Source organism: Aquila chrysaetos, chromosome Z (genome assembly GCF_900496995.4).
Source record: "Aquila chrysaetos chrysaetos chromosome Z, bAquChr1.4, whole genome shotgun sequence".
Classification (NCBI taxonomy): Eukaryota; Metazoa; Chordata; class Aves; order Accipitriformes; family Accipitridae; genus Aquila; species Aquila chrysaetos.
The window spans coordinates 74,350,472-74,377,479 of NC_044030.1; the positions used below are offsets into that span (position 1 = coordinate 74,350,472).

The 27,008-nt window shown below is 44.0% G+C and overlaps 1 protein-coding gene across 2 annotated transcripts; it reads right to left on the reverse strand.

Annotated features, from left to right (window-relative positions):
- Positions 1-939: 939 nt before the first annotated feature.
- IL7R (interleukin 7 receptor) lies at positions 940-18,496 on the reverse strand. 2 transcript variants are annotated; one of them, XM_030005601.2, is made up of 8 exons: positions 18,282-18,496; positions 12,684-12,822; positions 11,183-11,337; positions 9,415-9,569; positions 8,190-8,367; positions 7,233-7,323; positions 5,243-5,318; positions 940-3,853 (listed from the first exon to the last, which is right to left on the reverse strand). In XM_030005601.2, exons 1-8 carry the CDS (start codon positions 18,370-18,372, stop codon positions 3,350-3,352), a joined length of 1,389 nt encoding a protein of 462 aa, XP_029861461.1. In that variant the 5' UTR covers positions 18,373-18,496; the 3' UTR covers positions 940-3,349. The 2 variants fall into 2 exon arrangements, with proteins under 2 accessions (XP_029861461.1, XP_040976979.1); XM_041121045.1 differs by having other exon boundaries at positions 940-3,754; positions 18,282-18,486.
- Positions 18,497-27,008: the final 8,512 nt, after the last annotated feature.

Consider the following 27,008-nt stretch of genomic DNA (forward strand, 5'->3'; position numbering starts at 1 on the left):
AGAGCAGCCCAAGCCCCAGAGTTATCTTGGAGGAGCTTAGCACTTGTGAAAGTTTAGCCTAACAGGACTTGACTGAACACCGCCGTAATGACCCCATTGTAGGCATTGGCTTGGTAGCCAAGGCAGTTGGATGTGGTTCAATGAACGGGTTTCATGGCTGTTTCTGGGAGCCAGGGTCCTTTAGAAGCCTTAATGCCAACCTTTAACTCCCCTCGATTTGGCTGTGCTTGCTGCTGCTCTCATGGAAAGATACTCTTCTGGATAGGCCTCATCATACACCCAGGTGGATGCCTGGAATAAAGTAACCCCGTGCCTGGCATGAGTTAGCCTGTATCTTCTCTACTAAGAAAAGCTACACTGGGATGAATGTAATTAACAAAAGGTTGCTTTGTTTTCTATCAGTTGCGCGTTTGTTAGCATTCAGCAGTGGATTAATGAAGTAACATCTCTGAGGACACAGCCTCTGCAGGACTTTTCTTTACTGTACACTTTACTGTACTGCTCGTGGTGCAGACTCACGGCTGCATGTGGGATCTTGGGCAAAGCTTCTGGCTCACCTGAGCAAGTACGAGCCATTGGCAGGAGATCGTGTTCACTCACCTGATTCCCAGAGCTGTTACCTCTCCGTTTTCTGGGTAACAAGGGCTGGACGGCAGTGGGAGTCAGGATGAACAAAAGCATCCCCAGTCCAAAACATAGGGACTGGGGCTGCAGAGAGGCTTCCCTGGCTCGCAGGGTGACAGCAATGAAGGGCGGGTGATGCTTGCTGTTATCCTACAGTGCTTTCAGGCCTCTGAGCTGTCCGGATTTATTTGGGATTTATCCTGCCTGAAGCTAGGCAGAGCCCGTGGGGTTATCCTACTTTCAGTGAGGACAGAGTAAGTCCTATCCTGGTAGATGTGTATTAGAAGACTGAATTAGAGCAGCATAAATAGTTCATGCAAATATCCATGTCCTTTTAATACAGTAAAAACATCGTAAAACCAAGTTTGCATGTTATCTAATTAAATAAGATAATAAGACATAGAAAATTGAATGAATGTTTAAACATTAGCAGCTATGCAAAAATATGAGTACTACATAGGAAAAACATAACTATTTGAGAGTGATTAGAGTGAATAAACATCAGGTTTCTACTACTTTTCTTATATTAAAGAGCAAACATCAGGTTCCTACTACTTTTCCAGTATTAAAGAGCAGTATATGTTTCTGGACAAACAGACAGACTATTACACATGGGTACCTTACTGCTTAAATAGTGCAAATAGACATTTGTGTCGTCCCTTTTAATGCTTAAAAATGTGTCTATGAGTTCAAAACAAGCACAGCACATACTATACAGATTTTTCTGATGCGCTTTTGCTTCTTCCTCTAGGACCTTTTTGTTTGTCACTCCGTTACTGGAAGAGGGTATCTTTCCAGCACAGTCTGTCTTCATCTACAATTGCACTGTGCACGTCAGCACAGTATAAGCATTACCAGCAGCTCTTTTTAAAAAGAAATACAAGCATTACAAAGCAAATGAATGTCCAGGGCTTTCATCTTTTTTTAATGCATTAATCAATGTTTCATTTGGCGAGAAAAAGCAATAAAAACCATTCTGTAAAATGTCACTGGAATGCCTTGAGCCAAATCCTCGGCCCCTTTGCACACAGGTACTATAAGTTTATCCCCATTTGAAAGTTTCCCTGGTGCTGGGTGGAGGCAGAGAAGGTGGAGTGCTCTTGGGCGTGCTGTTTTTCTCCAGCAGGCTACATCAAATATAGTGACATCTCAGTGATTATTACCAGTCAGAACAAATTCGAGCAGCTCTGAGGATGAAAGAGGACTCTTTTTACCCTTAGGCTCTGGGAACGTGAATATGTTTCAGTAAAGGAGAATTTCAAGCAACTAGAGGAACTGAGACTGCACAGTGAGGCGAACCCCAATCCCCGAGTGCAGCAAAGCTGCTTGGATTTCCCATAGCCACACTGCTCGGCTGTCATGCAACCATGTGGCTGTAGCAGCTTTATCTCCAAGCATGTGCTCCACAATGTGCAGCATCCCAGAGGGACTGTGAAGTGGCTCAGCCATCTCTGCATGGCAGCATGCGGGGAACCCCTTAGAACTGGGCACAGAGTCCAGAGAAAGGTGAATGGGAAGGGACAGGATGCCTCCTTCGTCATAATGTAAAAAAAAAACAAACCAACAAACCAAACCAAAACCCCCAAGTGCTATTGCCAGCCAATTTACAGGGTATTTTTAAAAAATTGTAGGTCTTCTGATCACTGGCAGGATCCATGACACTCCATCCATCTTCCTAGGTCAGATGTTGCATGAGAACATTGCCTGGCCAAATTCAAAGTATTCTCCTGCAGCCACAGCAATTGGGAATAATGCTAGTAAACAAACACAGTCCGTTCAGCCCTGGAAAGCCCTACTTACATGCTGCACTATTGCTTGCACAAAAGCTGCAAAGACAGCCAGCATCATGCATTTTGCAGACCCAATTCAGTTTATAGGAAGAGGTGGGACTTTGCTTTTCATTAATTTTGTTTTGTTTTCTTAGCTAAATATTGCTAGTACATGAAAAACTGAAGATCTTTAATATATAGCACTAGCAGAAGTACCTGTGGATCCTAAAATTGGATCTGGGGCAGGTCTTTACCAGCAGCAAAAAGTAGTGGCATGTAGGGGTTTTGCTTTGTTTTAATCTCTCTCTCTCTCTCAAAAAAAAAGAAAAAAAATTGGTCTGAGAAAACATCTTCCTAAGGTGAGTCCATGTGCCTTTTTTCCTGGGGCCTCAGCAAATTCCTTTTGCAGTGACCAAGCTCTTGAATCCCCAGGCAACTAATGCTTGATAGCAACTCTCATTTACTGGTGTTGTGCAAACTCGTGGACTTCCACTGACTGCAGAGGAGTTACTCTTGACCTACCACTGTTTCAAAGAGATTGGATTCATTTAACTTGAATTTGTTGCCATATTTCTTGCTTAGGTATTAATAAGAGCTTAACTCTGCAACCAAGAGGTAAACAGAAGAGTTGATTAACTTTTACAAGGCATGTTCTGATCCTCAGCTAGGACTGCAGTGTCATTGCTCCAGATTAATCAGATGTGAAGATTAAAGCCAGGTTGAATTAAATTTAATTTCTGCTGCAGTGGAGATTGCTACCAGCATACCGAGAGCTGAGGTTAGGCTGCTTATCACTGAAACATGGGAGAACGCACTTCCTTGCAGGTATGACATTGCACTGCGAGCAGGGTGCATTGCGGAGGTTGGAACTCACAGGATGCAGGAAAACAAACCAGAAAGCTGCAGTGTCCTGCTTGTGTTAGAGAAAAAACGGTACGCTGTCATTCCTGTAAGGTTTACTGAATTTTGTAGAAGCTAGACATTGTGACATAGGCTTCCTCATTGTTTGGTGACCTCATTTCACTGGTGGGCAGCATCTGGGATGCGGTGTCACCATTTAGGGGCTCTGGTCCAGGCTGGCCAGAGGGATCTTGGGGAGGAGCGGAGGAAAGGTTGAAACCATCCTTGCACAGGGGCACCCCGCTGCTGTGGCACACTTCGTACGTGCTGGAGCCGCAGTTGCCTTCGGTGACTGCAAACTGGCTGGTGCCCAGGAGTCTGTGCAGGGCTTCAGCTGGCCAGATTCCTCCATAAGTCACAGAGGGGTTTAGGTTGCTTTTGTCTGTCATCACAGGGATCATCTTCAGGTCTGATCCATTCCTAAATTTTTCTGGAAGGTTTGCCTCTGGAGCAGTTGATGGCTGCAGAAAATTTTCCAGTTCAGCTTTTGCTCGAATGCCATCCACTTTATGGATATGAACGTAACCAAAACTCTCCGGGTTAAAGCTTATATCAAAATTCTGCATGGCAAAGGGAACAGCATGGTCAGTTAACAGTGGGTATTAGCTTAAGAGAAAAGGTACTTTAATAATTCATTTGATTTTAGAAGGGTACTTATTATTTCTTTAACTCTGAAAGTAACTGTGAGCAGGCTGAATGATAGGTTAGCAGAGAATAAAATATCATGTGGCTTAAAATCCTTTTCCATATTAATCTGAATCTACCCAGGGGCCTCCTGAAGGCAGCGTCACCGGAGTGCGTTTTCCGCTCTACACAATGTGGTGGGAACTGGTGTTTCAGAGACTTTTCTGAGCCATGTATCTATTGCATGTCTGCCATTTCACAGGAATGAGTGTGCCAACCCAGGTGGTTCCCTTCAGTTTTATCTTCTCAGTTTAGCAGTGAGGGAAGTAAAAGTTTGCCACGACTTCCTGAAACACATTAAGAATCCCTGCACTGAGGAGCACGGCGGGTGGGAGAGTCATCTTAGACCTCTTATTAAATTAAGAACATGCTGATAATGTACCAACTGGAGAGAATTGCACTGATGAGTTTCTTAGTGAAAAAATGCACTAGCCACATAGTTTTAAGGCAATGGGTTAATCCCATACCTTACAGTTTATAACATTTGTCCATCTGGCTTTTATCTGGCAGAGCAGTTAATGTACTGCATGGTGTATGAGCAATTCTGCTGGCTGTGTAAGGGTACACGGGCATCACCAGGGATGTTTGCAAAGGGGCCCCATCCAGCCCCATGGCCACACTTCCATAGAATCACCAAAGCATCTCAGTTGGAAATGACCTCGGGAGTCCAACGGGTGCAACCTTCTGCCAGAAGCAGGACCTGGATTGGGTTATCCAGAGCCCTATCAAGCCAAGCCTTGAACATTTCCAGCAAAGGAGAACCTACGTCTTCTCTGGACAACCTACACAATGTTTAATTGTTCTCATGGAGAAAGATTTTTCTTTTATATTCAGATGAAGTTTGCCCTGAAGCAGCATGTGCCTGTTGCCTCTGGTCCTGTCACCATGCAGTCTTGTGGCAAGAGCACCTCCATCTAACTACACTTTAGGTATTGGAAGGTTGTGATCAGTAGTCCCCACCCTGAGCTTCCTCTTTTCTATAAACAAACTCAATTCCTTCAACCTTTCTTCATATATCAAGTTCTCCAGCCCTCTGTAATTACTTTGCACAAGTCAAAGCTCAGGCACTAGTTGAATTGTCTGTTATTTCCATACCCTCGAGTAGAATCTGCCTGTGAAAATGTGGACTCTCTTGAGTGAAATGTAGAAGTAATTTCTGAAAGATGTCTCAGTTCATGCAGCAAATGCATGTACTATCTCTCATGAGTGTTAATTTTGTTCCCAATACTCCATACTCAGGTGAAAACAACAGTGGAGGTACATACATTTTTTGGCTTCTTGCATAGTTGCTCCAGCGTTTTTTTGTGATCAGGAAGGTTTGGCCACACAGCAGGCTTGATCCTGAAACAGCAACAGTAGATGAATAGAAGTTCAAGAGCAGCAAAAGAGGGACTTGTTGAGATATCAGAAGTTGTTGCATCACTTGTCCTAATTCTCACAAAGCCTTAGGGTTAGCTTACATTACTCAGAATAACAACAGAGAAGTCTCAGAATAAAACAAAGACAGGGGAAGATGAGTTATGAAGGTCACCGAATATTCATTGTTCGTTTGAGGGCACAAATTGTCACAGTTAAAAGAAGACACTTCACCAAGTACTGGAAAAGCAACAAATTATGCTGGCGAAGAACTCATTTGCATCTAGCTGTGTTAACAGGGTTTTGCATGGTGAAAACAATTTCTGCAAGTAAAAAAAAGATGCTGTGGTTAAGGTGCAAATTTGCTGATATTTGCCTCTGCATGTTTACATAAGTCAAAGAACTGCATACTGTCCCACTCCTTGGCCAGCTATCTGTATCGTAGCCTTGTCCCACAGGTCTCATTTTTAGTGCTTTGATTAGCGAAGTTCTTGTGTTGTGCTGCTGCAAACCCTTAGCTATGATGCATCTAGAGGATATTGCCTGACTGACATTCAATGTTGCAGTGATATAAATACAGCTATAGATGTATATGAATATATATTTCATTTTATATATGTCTGTATATGTGGATATATATACACACACATATAAACCCCTCTTCTTTTTAAAAGGGAAATCTCTGCATTCAAAAATTCTCACCAGCTAAAAGCCTGGTTTTTCAGCAGTTTTACACAAGCAGAACTTCTAGCAAAGTTAGAGAACTGCAGGTGCTCAGCAACAGTAAAAAGGAAGAGCTAGAAATCTCAAGCCACATTTATACTTGCAAATAAAACAGCACCAGGGAGCATTCCCTGGCAGATAACTCCAGTGTCTAAAATGTTTAATTATTAAAATTGTTCTTGGCATGGTTAGACTGGGGCCAAGGCAATCCCCGTGTGTAATTCAGGAGTTAGCACAACCCAAGTGTTGTCCCCAAAAAGCAGCTTGCCTGCAGCCATCTCCCTGGATGTCAGTGGAGCTGGATGCCATGGACGGGCTGCTCTGAATGCTTCCAAACAGCCCTGGGCTTTCTGCCTAGTGAGGGGTTCATCTCCTATGCTTAAACTTGGGACTTTTTTGCTTCAGATTCTGGTTTCACTAGATTATCTACATATCTGTTAATTTTCTGAAATTTGTGAACTATCTATTCTATATAAACATACATAGCCACATACTGAAAAATATATTTACAGCTATCTATGTACTGCTGTATAGCCAATATATGAAAAAACCCCAACGCAGACAAAGGACTGCCTGTGTAATGAACATATCTCTAGTCCCACTTCTGCCATGACTGCTTTCTTGGGGAATGAAGGGCCTGGTTTTGCCACATGGCTGGCTGGATGTGGACCCGCCCGGGCTAGTGGCTGATGCCATCAAGCCCTTGTTGCTGAGAGCTCTGCCTTGCTGCTTCCGAAAATGCTGCAGAGCAAACACCCTGCTGACTCAGCCTATGAAAGGGAAAGAGGCAATCTCCCCAGTATACCATTTCCACAGCTCTTGGGACTCTACTAAAACCTGCAGGTCGCTTTCTTTTCTGGATCTTGCTTAAAGCTTGAGTCAAATTTGACTCCAGTGAGACACTGACTCTGTAAGTGTTTCCTGGTGACTTCAGCTCCCCAAAGGTCTGAGTGTTCTGAGCCCAAGACTGAAGTCTGCTCAAAGTGGCAGGTCATCTTCTACCTGCCACCACCCTCTCTTGTATTGCCCACTTCTATTCTTCGCCTACCTTTGGCTTGATATAGAGGTCCAGAGATGGAAAAAGAATAGTTCACAAGTATAATAGGGAAAGCAATAAGACTGTCAGAACAGGATTGTCTTCCAACACTTTTTCTGATACAAAGAGACTTAGATTACCTGTTTTCCCAAAAAGTTACCATCAGGACAATCATGACAATGGACAGCATGAATCCCAGGATGGAGAGTATTACCACGACCACACTGCTATCTATAGAAAAAAAAAAGAACATCAGCCAATGCATGTAAATGTCTCACTGTTAAGCCACCGTAACTTGTAATGTCTCTTCAGACAATAAATTAGGAATTAATGCCAAGCATTGCACTTGCCTATCATTGTACTGGTGCAGTGGTGCATTTTTCCTCCCTCCCTGAAGGAGGAAAGAGGTGGACTGCCGGAGCATCAGCACTTGGCTGAGCTCCAAGCTGGGGTGCCAGGTTGGATTAAAGCAGCTAGAAGTCTGCTATCACCTCCAGCACATTGAAGCCACCACTCATCGAGCCCTTACAGCAGCACTGAAGTGAATTCACACACGTGTGATGCCGAGGTGCTCCTGGGGACTGAAGGGACCCCAAGGACCAGAAGAATTATTCATGTTTACAAGTGCAATGATGAGATTTTATCCCATATCATATTTGTGATTAACATGCCAGGTTCACACACAAATCCAGGGCCCTGAAATGGGTCATGTTTCACTGCTTTTTGTGCCTTACCTAAAACGCCCAGTGCAAGCTGGTCCTCCTCTCTGCACGCCAACAGGCAGCAAGCAGGAGTGAGTCAGCCTTCACCTCCCTTTGCACCTCCCTCATGCCCTTACAGCAGCACTTCATCTGATCTTATCACCCATGAATGAGATTTAACTTCACGTGGAGAGTCAGCCCCAGACCAGAGTGACACAGTCACTTTCTGGGTCATCTCCTCTGGGGTGTCTGGTGCCTGTAAGGGCTGACCCTGCTGTGACCGCAAGCTCTTCCCTCCCCATGCTCTCGTCACTGCTGCTGCCAGGGCTGGCCAGGGAGCTGAGGACCCTTAGCTCTGCTTTCTTCAAGGTGGACCAAAGCGATTTCTGCCCTTACAGGTCTCTGTGGAGTGCAGCTCCCTTGTGGTCCTGAAGCTCTTGGAAGTGCTCCATTCACTCCACATGCCCTTAAAATAATCTCCGTTGGGCTGCGAACGTACTTTCACCTCATACGATGCATCATTTTCAAGGTTTTTCCCCAGTAACTTTACCTGAAGGTATGGTGACTCTATTGTCTAAACACACAAAAAATTCCAATTATTCTTCTAGAAGACACAGGAGAAGTATCTTTGAGTTTCAGCAAAATGTGCAAGATCAGGTACATCCCTGCAATACTGTGCTGTTTGCTCCCTGTCTTTGGTTATTACACAGGTGGTCGTCACGGCATCAGTCTAGTTTAACAGCAAGGTATTCCAAACAGTATCGAGAACAGAGACGAACACTGGATAAAAGCTCTTTGGAAAACAGCTGGAAGTATTAACCATGCTTTGCTACTGCCAACACTGCAGTGCAAAATACATGCTTCCCTGGGAGAGCTCAGAAGAGATGGGGGGGGGGGGGGGGGGGGGGGAAACATGTTTGTGCAGCATAAAAAGACAACTTCTGAAAGAGCAGCTACAGGAAAGAAGCTGGAATCCCACAGTGCAGCTCTGGTGCTCTTCGTTTCCATGTATTTGGTTGCCTGCATTCTTTTTCTAGTTACGGGTCTCCTGTGTTCCCTCTGCAAAAAACAGGTGTAGTCCACGCTTTCAAACCCCCCCCCCCCCCCATCTAGACTAGTGTTTGCACGGCTGCCCAAACCAGATCCAGTTCACCGGCAGCTGCAGCCTGAAACATGGTCTGAGGGTGGAAGAGCTGCAGGGCTGCACCTAAAGCCTGGAGAGGCTCAGTGAAAAAGGGACACGAAGAAACTGTTGTTAAGAAAAGGGGTCATACGATTTACTGACTGATGAGCACAGAAAACGAGAGCAAAACCACCACAGCAAAGAGCAAGCCATCCAAACACTTAGGATGGCTTGTTACATTATGTCTTCTCCTCCCACTGCAAAGCCCAAATGAATGAAACTTTGTTAGCCCAGAGAAGTGTCTAACAGACATGGGTGCTGTCGGTGTGGAATTGTTTCAAGTGATGAAATTTCCAAATGCCAAATATTGCACCTTTCCAAGTTTTCAGCTGGAGAACTGTAGAAATGCAGATTTGAGGGTTTTTACCTGATACTGGTATTTCTGATAACGTTTAATTTCAGAAATTGGTGTAAGTTCACCAACACATCATCGCTTACCTTCCAAGTACCTTCTTCTTGTCTATAGGCTATTTGGTGTATTAATTTGTCCTTTAAGTATTTCTTCCATGCGTGTGGTGTACTATAATGAATAAGATATTCATTTGCCTCCTTTTGATATGTGATGTTTATATTGAATGGTACTTCAGGCTTAACTGCAAATGATAACAAACCAGAATATAACAGGAGTAGAACAATGTTACTACACAATAAACAGGTTTTGAAAAGTCAAAACAAAGTCCACTTCAAGTTTCAACCCCTGCAGGGTGACCTATCTTGAGCGAGGGCTGGCCTGAGCTGCGTGAGCCTCATGCTGAGCCCCAGCTCATCCTTACACCTTGCTCCTGAGAGGGGCTCGATTTTGAGCTGCTGGAGCAGCAGTGTGACCAGCAGGGATGGTGCTTCCCAGGGATGTGACACTTAGTCTTGGAAAGCAATTCCTGAGCATGCTTACCCCTGCCATAGCACTGCTTGAAGACGTGACATTCAGTCCCTCTAACCAGTGCTCTGAGACAGAGATCCTATGGCAAAACCCATCGCTGCCCTGGGAGGAAGGCACTGCGGAGGGTACGGGTACAATTGCCGGGACAGAGTAAGGGACAAAGTTTAACAGTATTAGATATACCAGAGGGGACTGTGGCTCCAGGCCCTTGCTATGAACACACACTTGACCAGGTCTGCAGAAGACTGTGTCAAATGACCATCTATGCAAGTACAATCATGTCCAAAATGCAGCCCTCAGGACTCTTTCCAAGCTGTGCTGGAGCTGGATGTGACTGAGGTCTGCAGGGACTGGTGTCTGTGCCACTGAGGCTTCCTAAATGCTCCATGTAAAGTCCATCAGCTCTCACAGAAACAGAGACCCCACAGCTCTCTCCTCTCAGGAAAATGCATATAACCAGAAATTACGCCCAGTCCTTCTGCAACCCCCAATACTTAATCCTTACATGCAGAGCCCACAGTTTCTAGAGGAGACACCACCAGAGATGGTCCAGGCTGGCCCATAAACAGAGGTAATGTAAGATTGTCACAAAATTATTGGACCGGGGCAGAAATTTTTCATAAGAGATTGATGTCACAATGCCTATTGCCAAAAGAAGGCAAAGCAATGTGGCACCAGAGCAGAACAGAGCTGCCCTACACGGGCTCCTCTGCAACCCTCAAATGAGACCAACTCCCAAGAGGGATAGGTCCTAAGAAGCCCCTCTTTCTTGGCTCAGGCAGGTCCCCAACATGGCTTTGACAAGCCCATTCATGGGCTCTCGTTGTCCCTTCTGCACTGCAGGATGCCTGAGCACCTCATTCAAACAACAGGCTCCACCAAGAAGCAAGGTGTGAAAAAGTGAAGTCTTGCAACCTTGCGGTCCCTGTGCTACTGAGCTCGTGCTAGACTTGGGGTGGTCAGTCCTGAAACTGTGCAATCCCTAGTAAGAGATGAACAAAATGTCCCTGCTTGACAGTTCATCCACGCTCAGGAACAGCTGCTTTGCCCATGTGCATGATTCAGTCTACGTTCAGGTCTGGGCAGAGTGTTACAATAAGCCAGAATTCAGCTACACGTTTTGAATGGAGGTTAATCATGTTTGGCTTTGAAGCAAGTGGAACACCACACTCTGCCAACATCCCAATCCAGGCTACATGACCTGCTAGGGCACTATTTTGTGCTGCCTCTATGTCATACAGATTCACGCTTAGGTTTTGCACTAGGCTGTTTTTTTCCCCAGTAACCCCTATATCTTAAAAATGTCCAAAATGTTAAGTGTCTTACCAATGTCAGTTACAACCAGACTCCTGCAGACCCTTCTCTTCATCTCAGAGACCATGCAAATATCTTTATTTGAGAGTATATCAGTGAATTGTAAGAAATACGCATCTTCCTGTTTCTCCATATTGAAGCACACATAATTGCTGTCTTCCTTGGTACTGTTGACCAAAGTGAGACAATGTTAATTTCTTCTCAGTCTTACTGTAACATAGTAAAGGATGAATCCTGGTTGCTCATTTCACAGTAACTGAAGTGACACTCCATGTGAAATAAGAAAAAATGCCATGCAAATAAGGAGTTTAAAAGATTGGTAGTGTTTTTCGTTCGTATTATTTTGAGCACAATAATCAAGTGACCTGAGTCACAGTAAGAGTCCTGGAGCTCTCCAAGAAAAAAATGCAATTATTAAATTGGAGATGTATGTGTTCAAAACCTTTGTATCTTTAAAAATTATCTTACTGCTGCCATTTTTAAATATAGACCAATAGGTTTAGATGCTCACTGAAGATAAAGAGAAATTTCTTATTGTCTGAAGTGGTAGAAAATACAGGGTCAACAGTCAGCCAGCCCATGAAGGAGTCACATGGTACAGTTTCAGAGGTGGAAATATATCTCTGTGTTCCTCCATCTGTGTGACTCCTGTGTTTGAGAACTGTCATAAAATTTGAGTCAAAATCCAGAATAAATCCCAGGCAAATAGAAAAATTCTAATAAATTAGGTGAAAAAAAATTAAGTACTGATTAGAATAGCAAGGTAAAAAAAAAATCCACTTCTTTTGCTGGAAGCTGGAGAACTTTCAGTTTCAGGAAAAACAGGCAAAGGGAAAAGCAGACGTATGCTAAAGAGACAAAATCTGATCTTCTTCAGCTAGGTGCATCAGTTTAAAAAAAGGTGGAAAAGAGTTTCAAGGCCTTGAAGAGAAGTGGAGATGACTGATGTGTTTGGTAACTGTTGGGTTTTTGCATACTCATTCTAGTGTGTTTTTGTGTGTCTGTGTGTGTGAAGACAATTGCTTTATTTTTATATTGACTTAAATAAAGGCATTTTCCCTGTGGTGGAAAATCAGCCTTCTTGCCAAATAATTTTCTGTGGAAAGGATCTGCCTCTTCGAAAACATTTTTACTTTTCACTTGATAAAAGCTACTTTGAGGACTTTTAAGTATCATTTAATTTAAAGGAAAAATGATCTCAGTTCATGCTCGGCTACATCCATAATTACAGGTGCTCCAGAGCAACAGAGGCAAGATCAGGACTGTTGGAGACATTATAATGCCCTTTACAGACTCTTCCAGCTGATTTTTTTTTCTTATTAGGGAGTTATGTTCTCTTTCAGTAGACTCTTGTTCTTTGCTGAATATAGCATTCAAACTTGGTAAAACACTCTGAAACAGAATTTTGTCTAACTTTGCTGTTCCTGTTTCCCAGCATACGGCAAAATGACTCATTGGTGCTCAGCAATTTGCTTCCCAGAAGTTTACCTGAAGATGGACTGACAGCACTTACCACAGGGCCAGGCTATAGTTAGTGTGGTGAGGAGGCAGCTCAGTAAAATTGCAGGTTAGGCTGCTATAGGAGTCCTTAAATTCAAGCTGGCTGAAGCAGTCGAATTCAAAATTGTCTGGTTCGTCATCTCCAAAAGTCCCTGAGGAGACATTCACAGAATGTTACTGAAGCAAACCTGTGAAAGTATTCAATTTGCAGCTCCCTTGTACAGGAGGCTTTTTCTTTATGTAATTGCCTGAAAGGAAGAGGATCAACCCACCTGTTTTGTAAGAAGCAAAGAAACCTTGTTCAAAATGAAATTAAAAGCCACTCGCACCTTTCAAGCTTGCTCTCCCTGCATGCCAGTGAAGCCCACCCACTAACGACGCATGAAGGTACATTCTGCATCATCTGTCTGTGAACTATAAAAAGACATAGCATCACAGACGGTTTGGTCAGATGAGACACTCTATGTCTGTTCTTTTCTATTAATCATGGGCAAAGATGGGTGCTGATGACAAACCTGCGGAAACCTCTGTGAAAAAGCCCCAGTGTCAAGTGCAAAACAGAGAAAATATATTGTCCGCTCTGCAGTTTAATTCCTCCTAAGTTTGAGCCAGGGACAGGGGAATTCTCATTTGAAAAGTTACAGGTAAACTTTACACCCATATAAAAGCAGGACCTACTCCATCCGAAAATCATCTTGGAACTTTCTCAAACAGGTTTTCCTATTAGGAACCACAAAATGCTGCTATCCTTGGGCATGCAAAAGGGAGCAAGATGTATTCAGGATGCCTGTTAAAAAGCAGAATATTCAAGTCAAGGACCAAAACACTCTTAAAAACAAACAGATCAGAAACTCTGCGTCTACCCATGCTGTGACGGTCTGGCCTGTCACCAGGTTTCTGAGAAGACTGGAAAATTGATATGGGTCGTTTTAGGAAAGCAAGAGTATTTTGGTGTCACGAGGCAATTAAGCCTCATTTTGATTGTACTGCAAAGTTTTCTGAAATGTCACAAATTTGGGCTCAGGAGGGAATGCTCAGACTTTCTGCCAGAACACGTGGCTTCCTGCAAATTAGCTTCGATGACTAATAAAACAATCACGATTTGAGTAAGAGCATATGTCTCAAGTCCTACACTTGGCAGGTATGAAGTCAGTGAAGCAAAAACTGATGCTTCTGAGAGGAGTCCTCTCTGGTGGAAACTACCAGTTCAGCCTCATTTCACGAAATCTCACCCACTGCAGCCGAGTGGAGAGGGAAAGGGTTATTGCCATGATCCCTTGAGCGGATGCTTGGGACAGGAATGCCTCTGTCTCCTTTTACCGGTGGTAAAGTGTAGCTGTGATGACACATAACCCTCTTCCCTGTGTCCGGGGACTATTCCCAATCCCCTGCGTGGTCCTTTCCTACCCACTCCTCAGATGTGTCCTTGCCATGCGGGGCACCTGCCACGGAGAGAACAAGACCTTGGCTGCTCCGGCGATATCAGTGACTCATACTCACAAACAGTGTGGGGAAAGGCCCATGGAAACATTTCCAATGGAAAATCCCTCCCAGAGAAAACGATGGTCATCTCTGCTGTCACCCAGGTGAATCGGATCACTGAGAGGTGACCAGCTACTTGGATACTGTGATTCATAGTCCTGCTGGTGATGTCCTCTGATCCCTGGCCAATCCTGCCAGTGTACAGCGAGACCAGACCTTGTCCAGCATGTGAGCACATCGGAAGATCCAAAATGGTCGTGGTTTGACAGCAGAGAGAAAGCAGGGGAGAGTTGCTTCACTGTTTTAAAATGTAAGCAAAGAGTATCACCCCACAAGGTCACTATTAGCAGTTCTTCCTCCTGACCTCAGAGATGAGGTGTATCTGGAGTCAGGTTTTGCGTAAAAGAAGAAATTCAGAAGTTAGTCAGGAATGCAGAGAAAAACACAAAAGCAGTGTGGGCAGGGGCTAGGAAGGGAGCTGCTGCCACCAGCACCCACGGTGGGCAGCAGGAGGGATGGGAGCATCCGATGCTGCACTAATCCAGAACTCAGAAGCAGATCTATCCCCCGAGTTAAGATTTAGTGGCCATTTGCCACCATGAGCAATCAGTGCTAAGAAGCAATTTCTGGTCTTCCCTTCTCACCGCAGCTTTGGTGGTGTCTGACCCACAGGGAGCCGAGCTCTCCCTGAAGGACAACGAAATGCGGTGTCTTCCACCAGCGCTGCTGCTTTGACAGCAGTGCGAGACACAGACAAAGCAGGTGCTGTACAAATTCGCTCTATTTGACCATCACATTCAAGAGAGAGACACAGAAGTCAGCGCAACCATAGAACAAGCCCTGCAGCTTTTTCACACAGGTGAGAGTCTTGGTCAACACAGCCCTGAGCCATCAGGGCAGACATATATGTACAGAAATGTATATTACGTAGAGTTACGTATTCGTGGGTAAAAGTGTGTGCACATAGATATACATATATTCAAAATTCAGGAAATAACAAGTAAGCTGAAATGCATCTGCATAAAGTGGAAACCCCCCCCCCATATTTTATATATGATATATATATCATTTATACAGATAGATGTACCTAAAGCTCACATGCACAGATATGTCACATTTTATGCCTCTCTAAGATTTTACTTGCAACTACCAGGAGACTAGCTTATTTATACTCATAGTTACCTCAAGACAACATTAAAACTTAAGAATTAGCATGACTGATGTTACGTTATATAAGAGAGAGACGCTGCTTGGTGCTCTCTGTGTATGCAACTGCATATACCAGGTTTTGCATAAGCACACAAAACTGATAATCATCATATTAATAAATGGCATATCAGAAAAAATCTTTCAGATGTCTGCTACTGCTTTACTGAAAAGTGACAGAAATTTTAATTCATTCTCTATCAGGCTGACAGCAAAATGAAAGGAAAGAAAAAAAGTTTAGTCTTGCAGTTCAAACAGCCATTTAATGTTTAATCAGCGTAGTGTACCTTTGCTGCCGCACTGGAAGGAAAGTTGACTTTACCTCTTTGATGCTGAACTTTCACATTGTGATTACATGGTTCCTTATTCATGGAAATAATATCCTAACCATAGAATATATGATAATTAAACCTCATGAATGGTGTTAAGTAAGCAGTTTGAAGTTCTTTTTCTGGCATGGTTCCTCCATGGGCTGACAGTGATTTTTTTGTCTGACATAAATATGCATGTAGCCTCAGTTATGTTTCTTCCCTAAACTTCAGAACCACCACACATGAATGTGTTTGCTGCGTAAATGGTTTTGATGACTCCAGCATGACTCACACTGCTAAAGACTCTTTACACAATTAAAAGTTTACAAGACTACATTTTTTTTCCTTGAGCAGCCCAGACCAGGCAGAGCCCTGAGCCCAGCTCTGCTGAAATCAAGGTGGGGCTTGAGATGGGGAGATTCTAGCGGGAGAAAGACTGCTCTCATAGCTACAGCCATGGCAGGTCCTTCACAGAAATGGTTGCCTCCTGGGTTTGGACAAGACCCAGCAGGATGGTTCAAATCACAGCAGGAATCTCACGAGCCTTTATCAAGAGAAGAGTGTTAGCAGAGGCTATGGACATGCTTCAGCTTCAAGCTCTGAACTAACAGCACCACGTGAAACCAAAGGCACTGCTAAGCACCTGCAGGATCAGTGCCTGAATTTCCAAAGCCAATGAAGTGACTGTTTCCACGGACAGAGTAATGCGAAATCTCTAGTGCCGATCTGATTCAGGCAGAGCTCGTTTTAATGACAGCAGTTTTGATGTGGGTTGGACAAAGCATACAAATCTGGGTAGGAGGACCACCAAAGCCAGCCGCCCTGCCCGTGAGACCCCGCAGCCTGCTGCCGCCTGCTCCCCCTGCCCGTGCCCTCCTGTGCCTCCGCGGCTGCCCCTTCTTAGCTCTGCTTGTGGCTCTCTTGGGGCTTTTGGGGATCGCCACCACCTCTGCCAGGCTGGGGGACAGCGCCTGGGAGGCAGTCTGCCACTCAGAAAAGAGGAGGAGATGAAGGCAATTGCTGCAATGAGCTTTTCCCTCCTCTGCCCATAAGAAGGGGTGAGCTCATGCCTGCGTTGGCTGGCGGCACTTTGCCGGGAGGCAGGGCGAGTCAGAAAGGTGAAGAGTGAAAGCCGAACATCCATGACGGGTGATTTTACCCTGGGTTGTTTAATTTGTTGGCCAAATCCATGAGACTCATAAAGAAGTCATAAAAGCTGCTAATTGCTCAGTGGGGATTTTCTGAATCTGTTTGTCTTTAAGTCTAAACAAATTATGGTTTACTGGAAGTTAGTGGCAAAACACGGAAATGTCTGGTCATATCTGCTTCTGAGAAGCCCTGAAAATTTCAGTGACACCAGTGATAAATAACTAGCATTGACCGTTCACCACCATAGCTGCTTGCCAAAGCTGGCTCTAAAGAGCTGCAGATTGTATAAATAAAAGGCAAATAGAAAAAACAAGGTTGTTAGATGCAGTTCTGAGCCACTCCCTCTTTTCTTCTGACTAAAAAACTTATCGTGCATATCCTATCTATGTATATATGTATCTGTGTACATATGTGTGCATATATGCATGTTATAATACATGACACATGGGAAAATGAGATTCCCTACCTGTAAGATAGCATAGGAACACAGCCATTATCTTCCTAAAAACAAAAAAACTCTTTTGCTCCCAAACAATGGAGCCCAAAAACTATCAGTAACTGAGAAACTGCCCATGTCCTTCAGGCAGAGTGCAACCAGCTCTGTCACTGCTGTTTGTTTTGTATTAGACAAGTAAGAGTTTAACTGATCTGGGACTGAATCTGTAAATCCAATTTTTCAGCTCCCTTTTGAGAAAAGGGACAGCGGACTGAAACAGTGGTTTTTATCGCTGCTCTTTATGTTTTGATTTTTTATTTTGATGCTGCTAAATAATCTCCACTTCTCTGAATGAGAAAATGAAATCTGCAATAAGCCTAAACTTAAACTGTTGAATTAATTTATAATTATTTGCTGAGTAAGGGAGGAATGCTCTTGGTGATGGGCTGTGAAAACCTCCGGTTTAGTTGCTGCTTCAGCCCTACTCCGAGGGAGACTGGGACTATCTCCCAGATGTATCTGATGCAATTGCTTGAAGAAAAAGGGAAAAAGTTTGGCTTTTGAAGTGGAACAGTTTGGGACAAGTTTGAGGTACATTGAAACATTTTCTTTGGAGGAAACTGCCAAGAGCAAGAGAAGCCAGAACCTCACCCCTCTCTGATGGCAGCTCAGAGTGACCATGGGCTACAGAAGAGTGAAGCGGTTCCCCATGCCCAGGCATAATTCCTCCCATGAACACTAGACACAACAAGAAAGGATTAAACAGGTCTGATCTTGCATGGCCTCTACATACAGCTATGGTTTCCGTCATTTCATACAAATTCGGATGTTAGAAGGACAGCAGACTTGGGAATTGAATTAAACAGGTATCGTCCAGCTCCACATCTGCCTCAGGTACTGGCACTAAAAGAAAGATACTGGAGGCTAAAACACGAACACATTTAACACAGCAGTTGCATTTTGGAGCTCTTAACTCAGGTTTTTCAAGATCATACATGAGTGGAAAGATGAAGATGAAATGACTCACCATCACCATCTGCTGAGGTGCAACCACTTTCCCCAAAAGTGGTGTGAAGAAACAAGACGAAAATGCTCAATACTGTACTTGTCTGTGTCATCCTGAGCAGGCTGCATGTGTGCAGTGTGTGTGTGTGAAACCCGCGCTCACGTACTTTATACTAGATGCAGAACAAACCCATTGCATGATAAAGAGACCGCAGGCAAGGGGAAATGTAAACATGCCGACAAGGATGACTAGTGGCAGAGAGCAGGAAGCCAGCGTGAAGATATTTGCAGAACTTTTACTTTGAAACATGCTTCCCACTTCAAAACTAAGGACCTTCTGGATCAGACTTATTGGGCCAAATCTGGTCAAGTCCTGTGGGTCGGGAGCACATTTCATGGATGGTGCTCCTGGCTTGGCTAGTGGGATTTTTGCTGCTGATTTCCCTGAGAGCATGGTTTAGTCCTCTCATGCACTTTCCTCTCAATGGCAGGACACAGGTCCAAGGGAGAAAAATCTTCCAGCTATGAAACACTAAGTGTGATTGCTGTTGTTTAGTCTTCAAGTGTTGGTGTCAAAAGAAGCGTGACCAGCAGGTCGAGGGAGGTGATTCTGCCCCTCTGCTCCACTCTGGTGAGACCCCACCTGCAGTACTGCGTTCAGCTCTGGGGCCCCCAACATGAGGAGGACATGGACCTGTTGGAGCAGGTCAAGAGTAGGGCCACAAAGATGATCAGGGGCCTGGAGCACCTCCCCTATGAGGGCAGGCTAAGAGAGTTGGGGTTTTTCAGCCTGGAGAAGAGAAGGCTCCAGGGAGACCTTATGGTGGCCTTTCAATATATAAAGGGCCCTTATAAGACAAACAGAGAGAGGCATTTTACCAGGGCCTGTAGTGACAGGACAAGGGGAAAGTTTTAAATTGAAAGAGGGTAGATTTAGATTGGACATAGGGAAGAAATTTTTTATGATGAGGATAGTGAAGCACTGGAACAGGTTGCCCAGAGAGGTTGCGGATGCCCCATCCCTGGAAGTGTTCAAGGCCAGGATGGATGGGCTTTGAGCAACCTGGTCTAGCGGAAAGTGTCCCTGCCCACGGCAGGGGGAGTTGGACTAGATGATCTTCAAAGGTCCCTTCCAACCCAAACCATTCTCTGATTCTATGAAGTCCCACATAAGGCAATGCTGACCTAGAAAAGCTGTGATTTAAAAGACTAATCCTGCAAAACCTAGCTCCCAAGAACAAAGTGGTACATCTCATAATTTTTCAGTCTTTGGACAAAGCAGAGGCAGAAAGCGGAAGATAAAGAGGTGTTAAATATTTCCTTCGCACACTTTCTGTGGCTGTATACACCAACGCGCACTAGAGCATAATGCAGGGCCATGTACACGGCTGACTGATGTGGCTAACTACAAGTGAGCTGAAGACCTGAAAGAGAAGAGCAAGCTCTGGCACAGCCCTGGCTGCACCAAAAAAGCTTTATGTCAGAGGCGTAAAGGAAATAGAGGGCAAAGTTGGTAACAATGCCCAAGCAAACAGAAAAATGATGACACTATAATAAGCAGACTCGATATGGAAGCCACAGCAGGTTTTCCATTTGCAAGGAAATAATTTAAACCACTCACCAAAACGATGAAAGCTCAGCCCTTGTGTCTGGAAAAGCGTTCTTCTTGCCAGGACATCAGGGATTGTCCTCCAGTGTCACTTGCTTCCCTGAGCAGGGGGCAGTGAGTAGCCAAGGGGGTATTTCTGGGCTCCCCTGTCCTGTTTTAATGGGAAGAAATGGTCCCCTTTCCATGAGAGCTCAGCGAGGCTGCCCATAAGATGGACATCTCCCATACCTGTGTCAAGACCCTCCTTGTGGTAGGACCCTGAGGCTCCCCACCAAAGTGTTCCCTGAAGGTGCACTAAACCTCGGTAGATGCAGCAAAATGGTTTTGGATTCATTGGTCAGTATGTAGATATTTACAATGTATACTCCTATGTCAGAGCCCTTCATGCTTCACTCCCGTCCAGCCAGCGGAGAGCATGATTCATCTCATCCTAACATAGACATTCAAAAAATGATGACATCTAAAGCACTAAATACATTTATTTCTCTCCACTGAATTAAAAAAGAGCCCAAGATGAGGTGGGGGCGTAGATTTCTGCTTGGCAGACTTCTGTGATACTTCCCACCCAGAAATAGGAGAGGGACCTGCCAGGCCACAGTGACCACTGATACATACAAAGCAGAGCCAGAGCTGGACATGGCACCAGGGCCAAGAAGCCACTGAAGATGGCAGCACCATGGTCTGACTGACCCTTGCTCAAAAGCTTGACTTCACTTACAGAATTGTTTGGGTCATTGCCCCATTCACATTATATCCCTTCAAAAAATACCCTCTTTCAGAGGTCTGAGTCAGCTGGTGGGACTTCAAGAGTAGTTAGTCCTCATCTCTCCCTCTCGAGTTTCCTATGCTAGACCAAATTTCATTGAAGCCAAGCTTACATCAATGAGATTGGGCCCCGGTGACTTCACATCCCCGAGGCCCACCCCTGACTTGCTTTAGAAAAGTTTATTTAAGGATTTCAGCACCTGGCTTAAAAATATTCAATATCATATTATTCTAGAAATGCTCAGACTAATTTCTACCTGATTTTCAGCCCAAAATATCAATAAAGGAGGGCTCTCCTGTGCAAACTGATCGCTATCCGGAAATGACACCTTCTCACTTTAAATTTGTCTTGTTTATAATTGAGTGGGCTATCACTTTGATCTTTTTTTTTTCTTTTTTCCTGTTTCAGCTGGAGCAAACTAAAAGAAGACGACTTTTCAGACATAATATTTTGGTTGAACCTGAACAATCTTATTATCAGAGCTGTGCTGCTCAGGGGATTTCCATGTTGCCATAGCTGCATTTTGTCTGGGTGGGGAAACGAGGGACCACAATGAAAAGAAAAAAAAATAGTATAGAGAAAAACCCTGAACCAAAAGTACGTTTTGTTTTACTTCTGGGTCTCTGCTTCAAAAATTGTTTGATTTCTGACATATTTGAGTCCATCAGTCTCACCTTGTTGCCTTCCTCTAATGCCCTGAAGATAGGAAATCAAATTTGTGAGAGTCTGAATCTTAGCGTGGCTGAAGTGTTAATACGAGGAGAGGCTGAAAGAAGAGTGGATTGCTTTTCATTTGCAATAAATTTGCACTGCTTCTGCCTCCTAATTTAGGGTTCCACACAAAAAAAAAGAAAAAAAGAAAAAACAGTTTAAACAGGTAAGAGTTTTGATGGTCCAGCAAAAATGTACCTGTGCTTCGTTGGTCTGCCAGCCCTCTTTGGGTCATAACACTCTGCTTTGGAGCTTCTGAATCACCCTAGACCCTCTTACATCTTTGGCCATCAACAAAGTCCAGGTTACAACCCTTATGACTGGGGAAAGCAATTTTTTCAGTGTCCTCGGCACTTCCCGCTGATCGCTCCACATGATCCAGTGCCTTCTTGGATTATCACTTGTGTTGCAGCTACTGAAAATGACTAACCAAGCAAGTCATCTACAAGTTAGCATTTCTGATTGCTTCTTATACCATTTGTTCACTTGTTTTTTATTGTCTTGAGTACACAAAAGTCTGTTTTGACTCTGTTTTGGCTCAAAAAATGCAAAAGGCTTCTGCACATATACTAGATTTAAGTCTACTATCAGTACCTGCTTAGAAAGATGAAGTTAGTAGATCCCATCCTTCTACCAACTACACTTCAAACATTCCAGTTCAGGGAGATTGCAGAGCATCTGTGGGAGCCAAATGAAGTGGGTCCTCCAGACACATCCCACTGTGCAGCACTGGAGACAGGTCATGTAGACACTGATGGTTGGAGGATACAGGCATCCTTGGGTTTGAGGAGCTCAGTTGGTATGTACTGATCAGATAACCAGGGTAAACCCATGGCCCAGCTTGGGACTGGGAAGGAACTTTTCTCATGTTGATCAGATTTGGCAGGAGCTGTTGGGCTTCTTGGCCCTCTCTATCTCATGGGGGGTCCTCTGTTCCTTAGGCTATTAATAAATTATGTCGTTATATCACAGAACGAGGGTGATGGTCCCTCCGCCTGACCTGACCTGAACCACTCTGCACTACTCAAAGATGTGGGGAGCTGGAGGAGAGGATGGCACAATTTTCCTTCCCTTCTGTGAGCCATGGGTGCTGATTCAAGATGGCTTTTTAATACCTATTTAGGTCTATCCTCATTCAATACAGTATTTAGTTTGTTAACTTTAACATGCTTCTGAATCTCATTAAATTAAAGCTTCAAGAAAAAATACCCTAAACACCTATTAAAATAATCTGCCATAGGATGTTTCTTCAGATTATTGCCAGAAAGACAAACAGGGGGATTCATGCAGCTCTGAAACAGAATTTATGAAATTCAATGAACACTTAAAATTGCGATGTTAATACCCATATTCGTAAGTTACAGATTGGTGCCTAAGACTAAAAAATGTGGTTATTAGCATGGTTGTTATTATTACTTTTTATTGTTGTTGATAGCAAAGAGTTTGGTAAAGTAAGGTAAGGCAAGTAATAAACCAGAATCTCATTAGAACATGCATTACATATATACTCAAGCAGACTTCATACTGTCAACTTAGATTTTTATTTTTTTAACCAGACATGCTGGGAAGCAGAAATCTTCCAGCCAGCTTCAGCTGTGAGGAGAAGGACTTCTACATAAAAAAAGATTCAGAATCCTCTTTTTTGTTGCTTACTGACATTTCTTGCTGATGTGCTTTGAAAACTTAGTTCCACGTATCTTCTCGCTGGTGGAGACATCTCTTGACAGTCCCTCAGCTGAAGGACTTCATGTTAGCCTCAGGCTGCTCTAAGAAGTGTTTTGCTGGCCCAAGAGCAGGAACATGTGCAAGTCAGTATTGCTTAAGGCAACATTGCCACGGAAAACATAAGTTGAAGCCTTGGGTGGGGACAGAGAGAGCGAGCGTCAGAGTAGACACTGCTGTTACTTAGCTAAGAAACCAGCTCTGGTGAGAGTGTTGGAGAGAATGAAAGCCTGAGATTAAATGGAGTTACTCTGGAAGATATTGTGCTTCCCTCATCACCAAATTACATTGGTCTGCAGAGTACGAGAGCAATACAGGTTGGAAGGTACATAGTTCGTCACCACATTGTCCTGAAGAAAGGAGCCATAGGTAACAGAGAGCAGAAATTTTTGACTGTTTCTTTGAACTGTCTTTGCCTTTGAGGTTTTGACACTTTAAATTACTGCTTTGAACTTCCTCCCCCAGGACTCATAAATTGGCACCATATTAACAAGGAGACCTGTTATACTGAGGGAAGAATATAGAAAAGTTAGAAAAACACTGGTGGGTGAAGGGTAAAGCAGGAGGGACTGATATGCACCTTGGTCAGGCATTCAAATGTTATGAGATCAGACTCCAAAACTACAGGACAGACAGCAAAGGTGATTCCACCCCCCCACCCCCACCCCCCCCCCCCCAGTAACAAAGGCAGCAACAGCAGGAACAAGAACAGTCATATTAACACTTCTGGGCTTCTTTTATTTGCTTGCTAGTTTCTAAGTCTTTAGGGTGCTCAGGATAATATTTTCAGCTCTTCCGTACAGCAACCTGAGTTAAAGCATGGTTAAAGAAATGAAAGCTTAGATTGTCTTCACGTTATTCTTTTTAGCTCTCAAAGAAACATATAAACTACTGCAAGACATATTACTCACTTATTGAGAACTGCCAGGAGAGCACCTGCCATAAGGCCACTGTACTTGCTCAATGACATTTTTCAAACACAATGCTGGGCCAAACCCCTGCCATTTTGGTGACCACAAAGCATTTTGTGAATGTATTTTCATTGTGCAAAATACTCCAATCTGACTCCTGCAACTTTTAAATTAAATATGTTTGAAATTTCTTTCTTTTTAGTGAATTTGATTTTAGAATTTCCTTTAGTTTAAAAACTTGAATTACTAACACCTGATTTGGTTTCAACTGAATATATTCTTTAAGAATCAGTCCACAACAGCTGCGGCTGCTTTTGGATATTTAATATTTAGCCATAGTGTTTCTGCATGCAGACCCCATTCCAGAAATAAAAGCCAGGGGACATAGGAGGCTCTATTCCAATGTATGACTAGTCCATGACACAGACTTGGACTCTTTTGTAAGCCCCAGATGAAAAGCGAGCGTAGACCTCAGCACACAGGACAAAGGGAAGGAGCGAACAGCAGCTACGTGATGACATGCCCCCGTAAAATGGAACAGATGGACAGAAACCACCTTGAGGGAGTTGAGGCTGGTGGCATGTGCGGAAGAGCATGAGGAACCTGAAATAACGTTTGTAGTATTTATGTTTAATGTGCTCTGGATGTGGGGCTTCGCCACTGCCAGGTAAGCGCGAGGGAGGGAGGGATGGCGTGCACCAGCAGGCAGTGCTGGCTTGAGGGTTGCAGCACCCCTTACCTCTACCCTTCCCTCCCACTCGGGCAGGCACAGGATCCACGTCTGCCTGGGCACGGTTCGGTATGCAAGTACTGCCAGGACTTTTGGTAATAGCTGCTGGAGTTACAAAAGTGGACAAAAGTGGAAGCTGAAACTTCAGGGAAAAAAGCTGGTGTCAAGTGCAGGTGGTGTGGCAAAGCCAGGGTGCCCGTGGCCCCAGGGGAGCTGCGGTAAGGTGGGATGGGAATGACCATGGCTGTTGTGCTGAGTGCCCTGCCGTGGGGCTGACCTGCCAACGTTTGTCCCCTCACTCCATTTCCATGGGGTTTGTGCCGCAGCCCTTGAATGCCGACCCCACGGTGGCTGGGTCCTCAGCCCCCCACTTGGAGAGAGGGACAAGCCCTCGGGGAGAGGCCAGTCCTCCAGAGATGGGCTTTTAAGGGGATGATGGGTCTCTAAACCAAGGTTTGTGCTGTTTAGATGGATGTGAAGTGGACTTGGGTGGCAGCTTGGGTGGGTCAGGCTGCTGAAGGCAACCTTGAATATCACCATAGGTTCCCTTTGCTTCTCCTTGCACATCTCAGTACGTATCAATCTTCCAGTGGCTTAACAAGCAGCATTGAAAAGCTAGATACAGCCATACCAACTTAGCCACACTGCTATGTTAGCCATAGCAGTAACAGAATCTATTGGTTAAAATTAGCGTGGTTGAATGTAGCTTCATCAGTAAGGCTAAACTCATTAAAATCTTTTTCAAGACTGATTTTTTAAAAAACATTTAAAATGCTTAAGCGAATGAGGACTAGATAAATGTTAGATAACAAAAGGTCACAAAAGAGAGTAATAATTTAAATGTGTTTACATTTAAATATATTTTAAAATCTCTTTCCTGGTATGAAACCTACCTAGAAGTAGAGGAACTGAGAAAAAACATACAAGAAAATGAAATTGCAACTGAAAAAAACATATTGTAAACAGACATTATCAAAGGTAACAAAAAAATACATAATTCATGTGACTTGGTTTGGCACATATTTTGTGCACTGAGATGTTTATCTGTTCAAAATGAATTTAATCTATGTCATATCAATTCAATAGGAGTAATGTTTGAGATATCATTAAATTGAGACACTTCATACCAGAAAACCACAAGAAAATGTATGTGATCAACCTGAAAGATTATCCTCCATTTTAGATATGAGTGTAGAGGTGGGGAAATCTCTATAACAGGGAAAAATAATTACATGTTTTCTGCCCATTCTTTATGCCTGATTAGCCAGGAGAAAAAGAAATATGCAGATAAGGCACTAATTGCGGAGGGACATATGTGAGCTGTGATGGGACCCCAGCTGGCAGAGCTGGCATGCAGATTTGCCATCTTGTCGTTACAGTGAGCATTTAAAAAACCATGCAGAGATGGTTTCACATTTTTCACATCTGGAAAAGGAAAACCTCCATCAGATTTCAAATATCGTCCAGTGTGACACAGGACCCATTCTCCAGGCTTGGTCTCAGCCCAGCTACCGGCAACAGGCTCCACTCTTCCCTGTGTGTCCTTCAGAAAGTCTCTTTCTTTTAACCTCTGCTAAGGCCTGCTGCTGTCTGCTTTCACTGTCTGCATTCCTGCTGCAAGGTCCCCATTTGCCGGCTTGCTCCCATTCCTGCCATCCCTCCCTTGTCCTCATGCTCCATGTTTCCCTTCAGCCACGGGTAGCTGCTCAGGGGCAGAGCTGCTCTTCCCTGTTGGTTCCCCCAAAGCAGAGTGCCACAGCCGCCACTGCAAGGCAAATAGGCGGTGTTTTGCCCTGCTTCTGCCAGGGCAGAGCACAAAGAATGCTCTTCAGCCACCAAAATAAAAGAGATGATCTGCCGAGATAATGCAGACCTGCTGGCCGTCTCCTTCATCCCAAGGGAAAGGTTCTTATCTGCTTCATAATTTTTGTTTCATTTTTAGATGGCTCCTTATCCATGCTGATCAAAGCAGACTAAAACCCCATACTGAATATGGTTGGCCTTTCTTTCTCTAGAGGATTAAATTGGTCTGTGTCAATAATGTGAAAAAAAGAATGGTGACATAGGACTGAAATCTAGAGCACGGTGTCTGCTCAATGGAAAGCTTCAGGTGTGGGGTCCAGCAGGTCTACAGGGCACAGCAGAAGACTGACACATTATTATTACTATTTTCTACGTGGTAATTCTTTTTGAGGGATTGCTGTGTCAGTGTAGTGTCTAATGTGTAGCAGTATGGGACTAACAAGCCTTTCCAGCTCTCCTTTGATTTACACTGAGGCATATCACCAAAAAGACCAAAG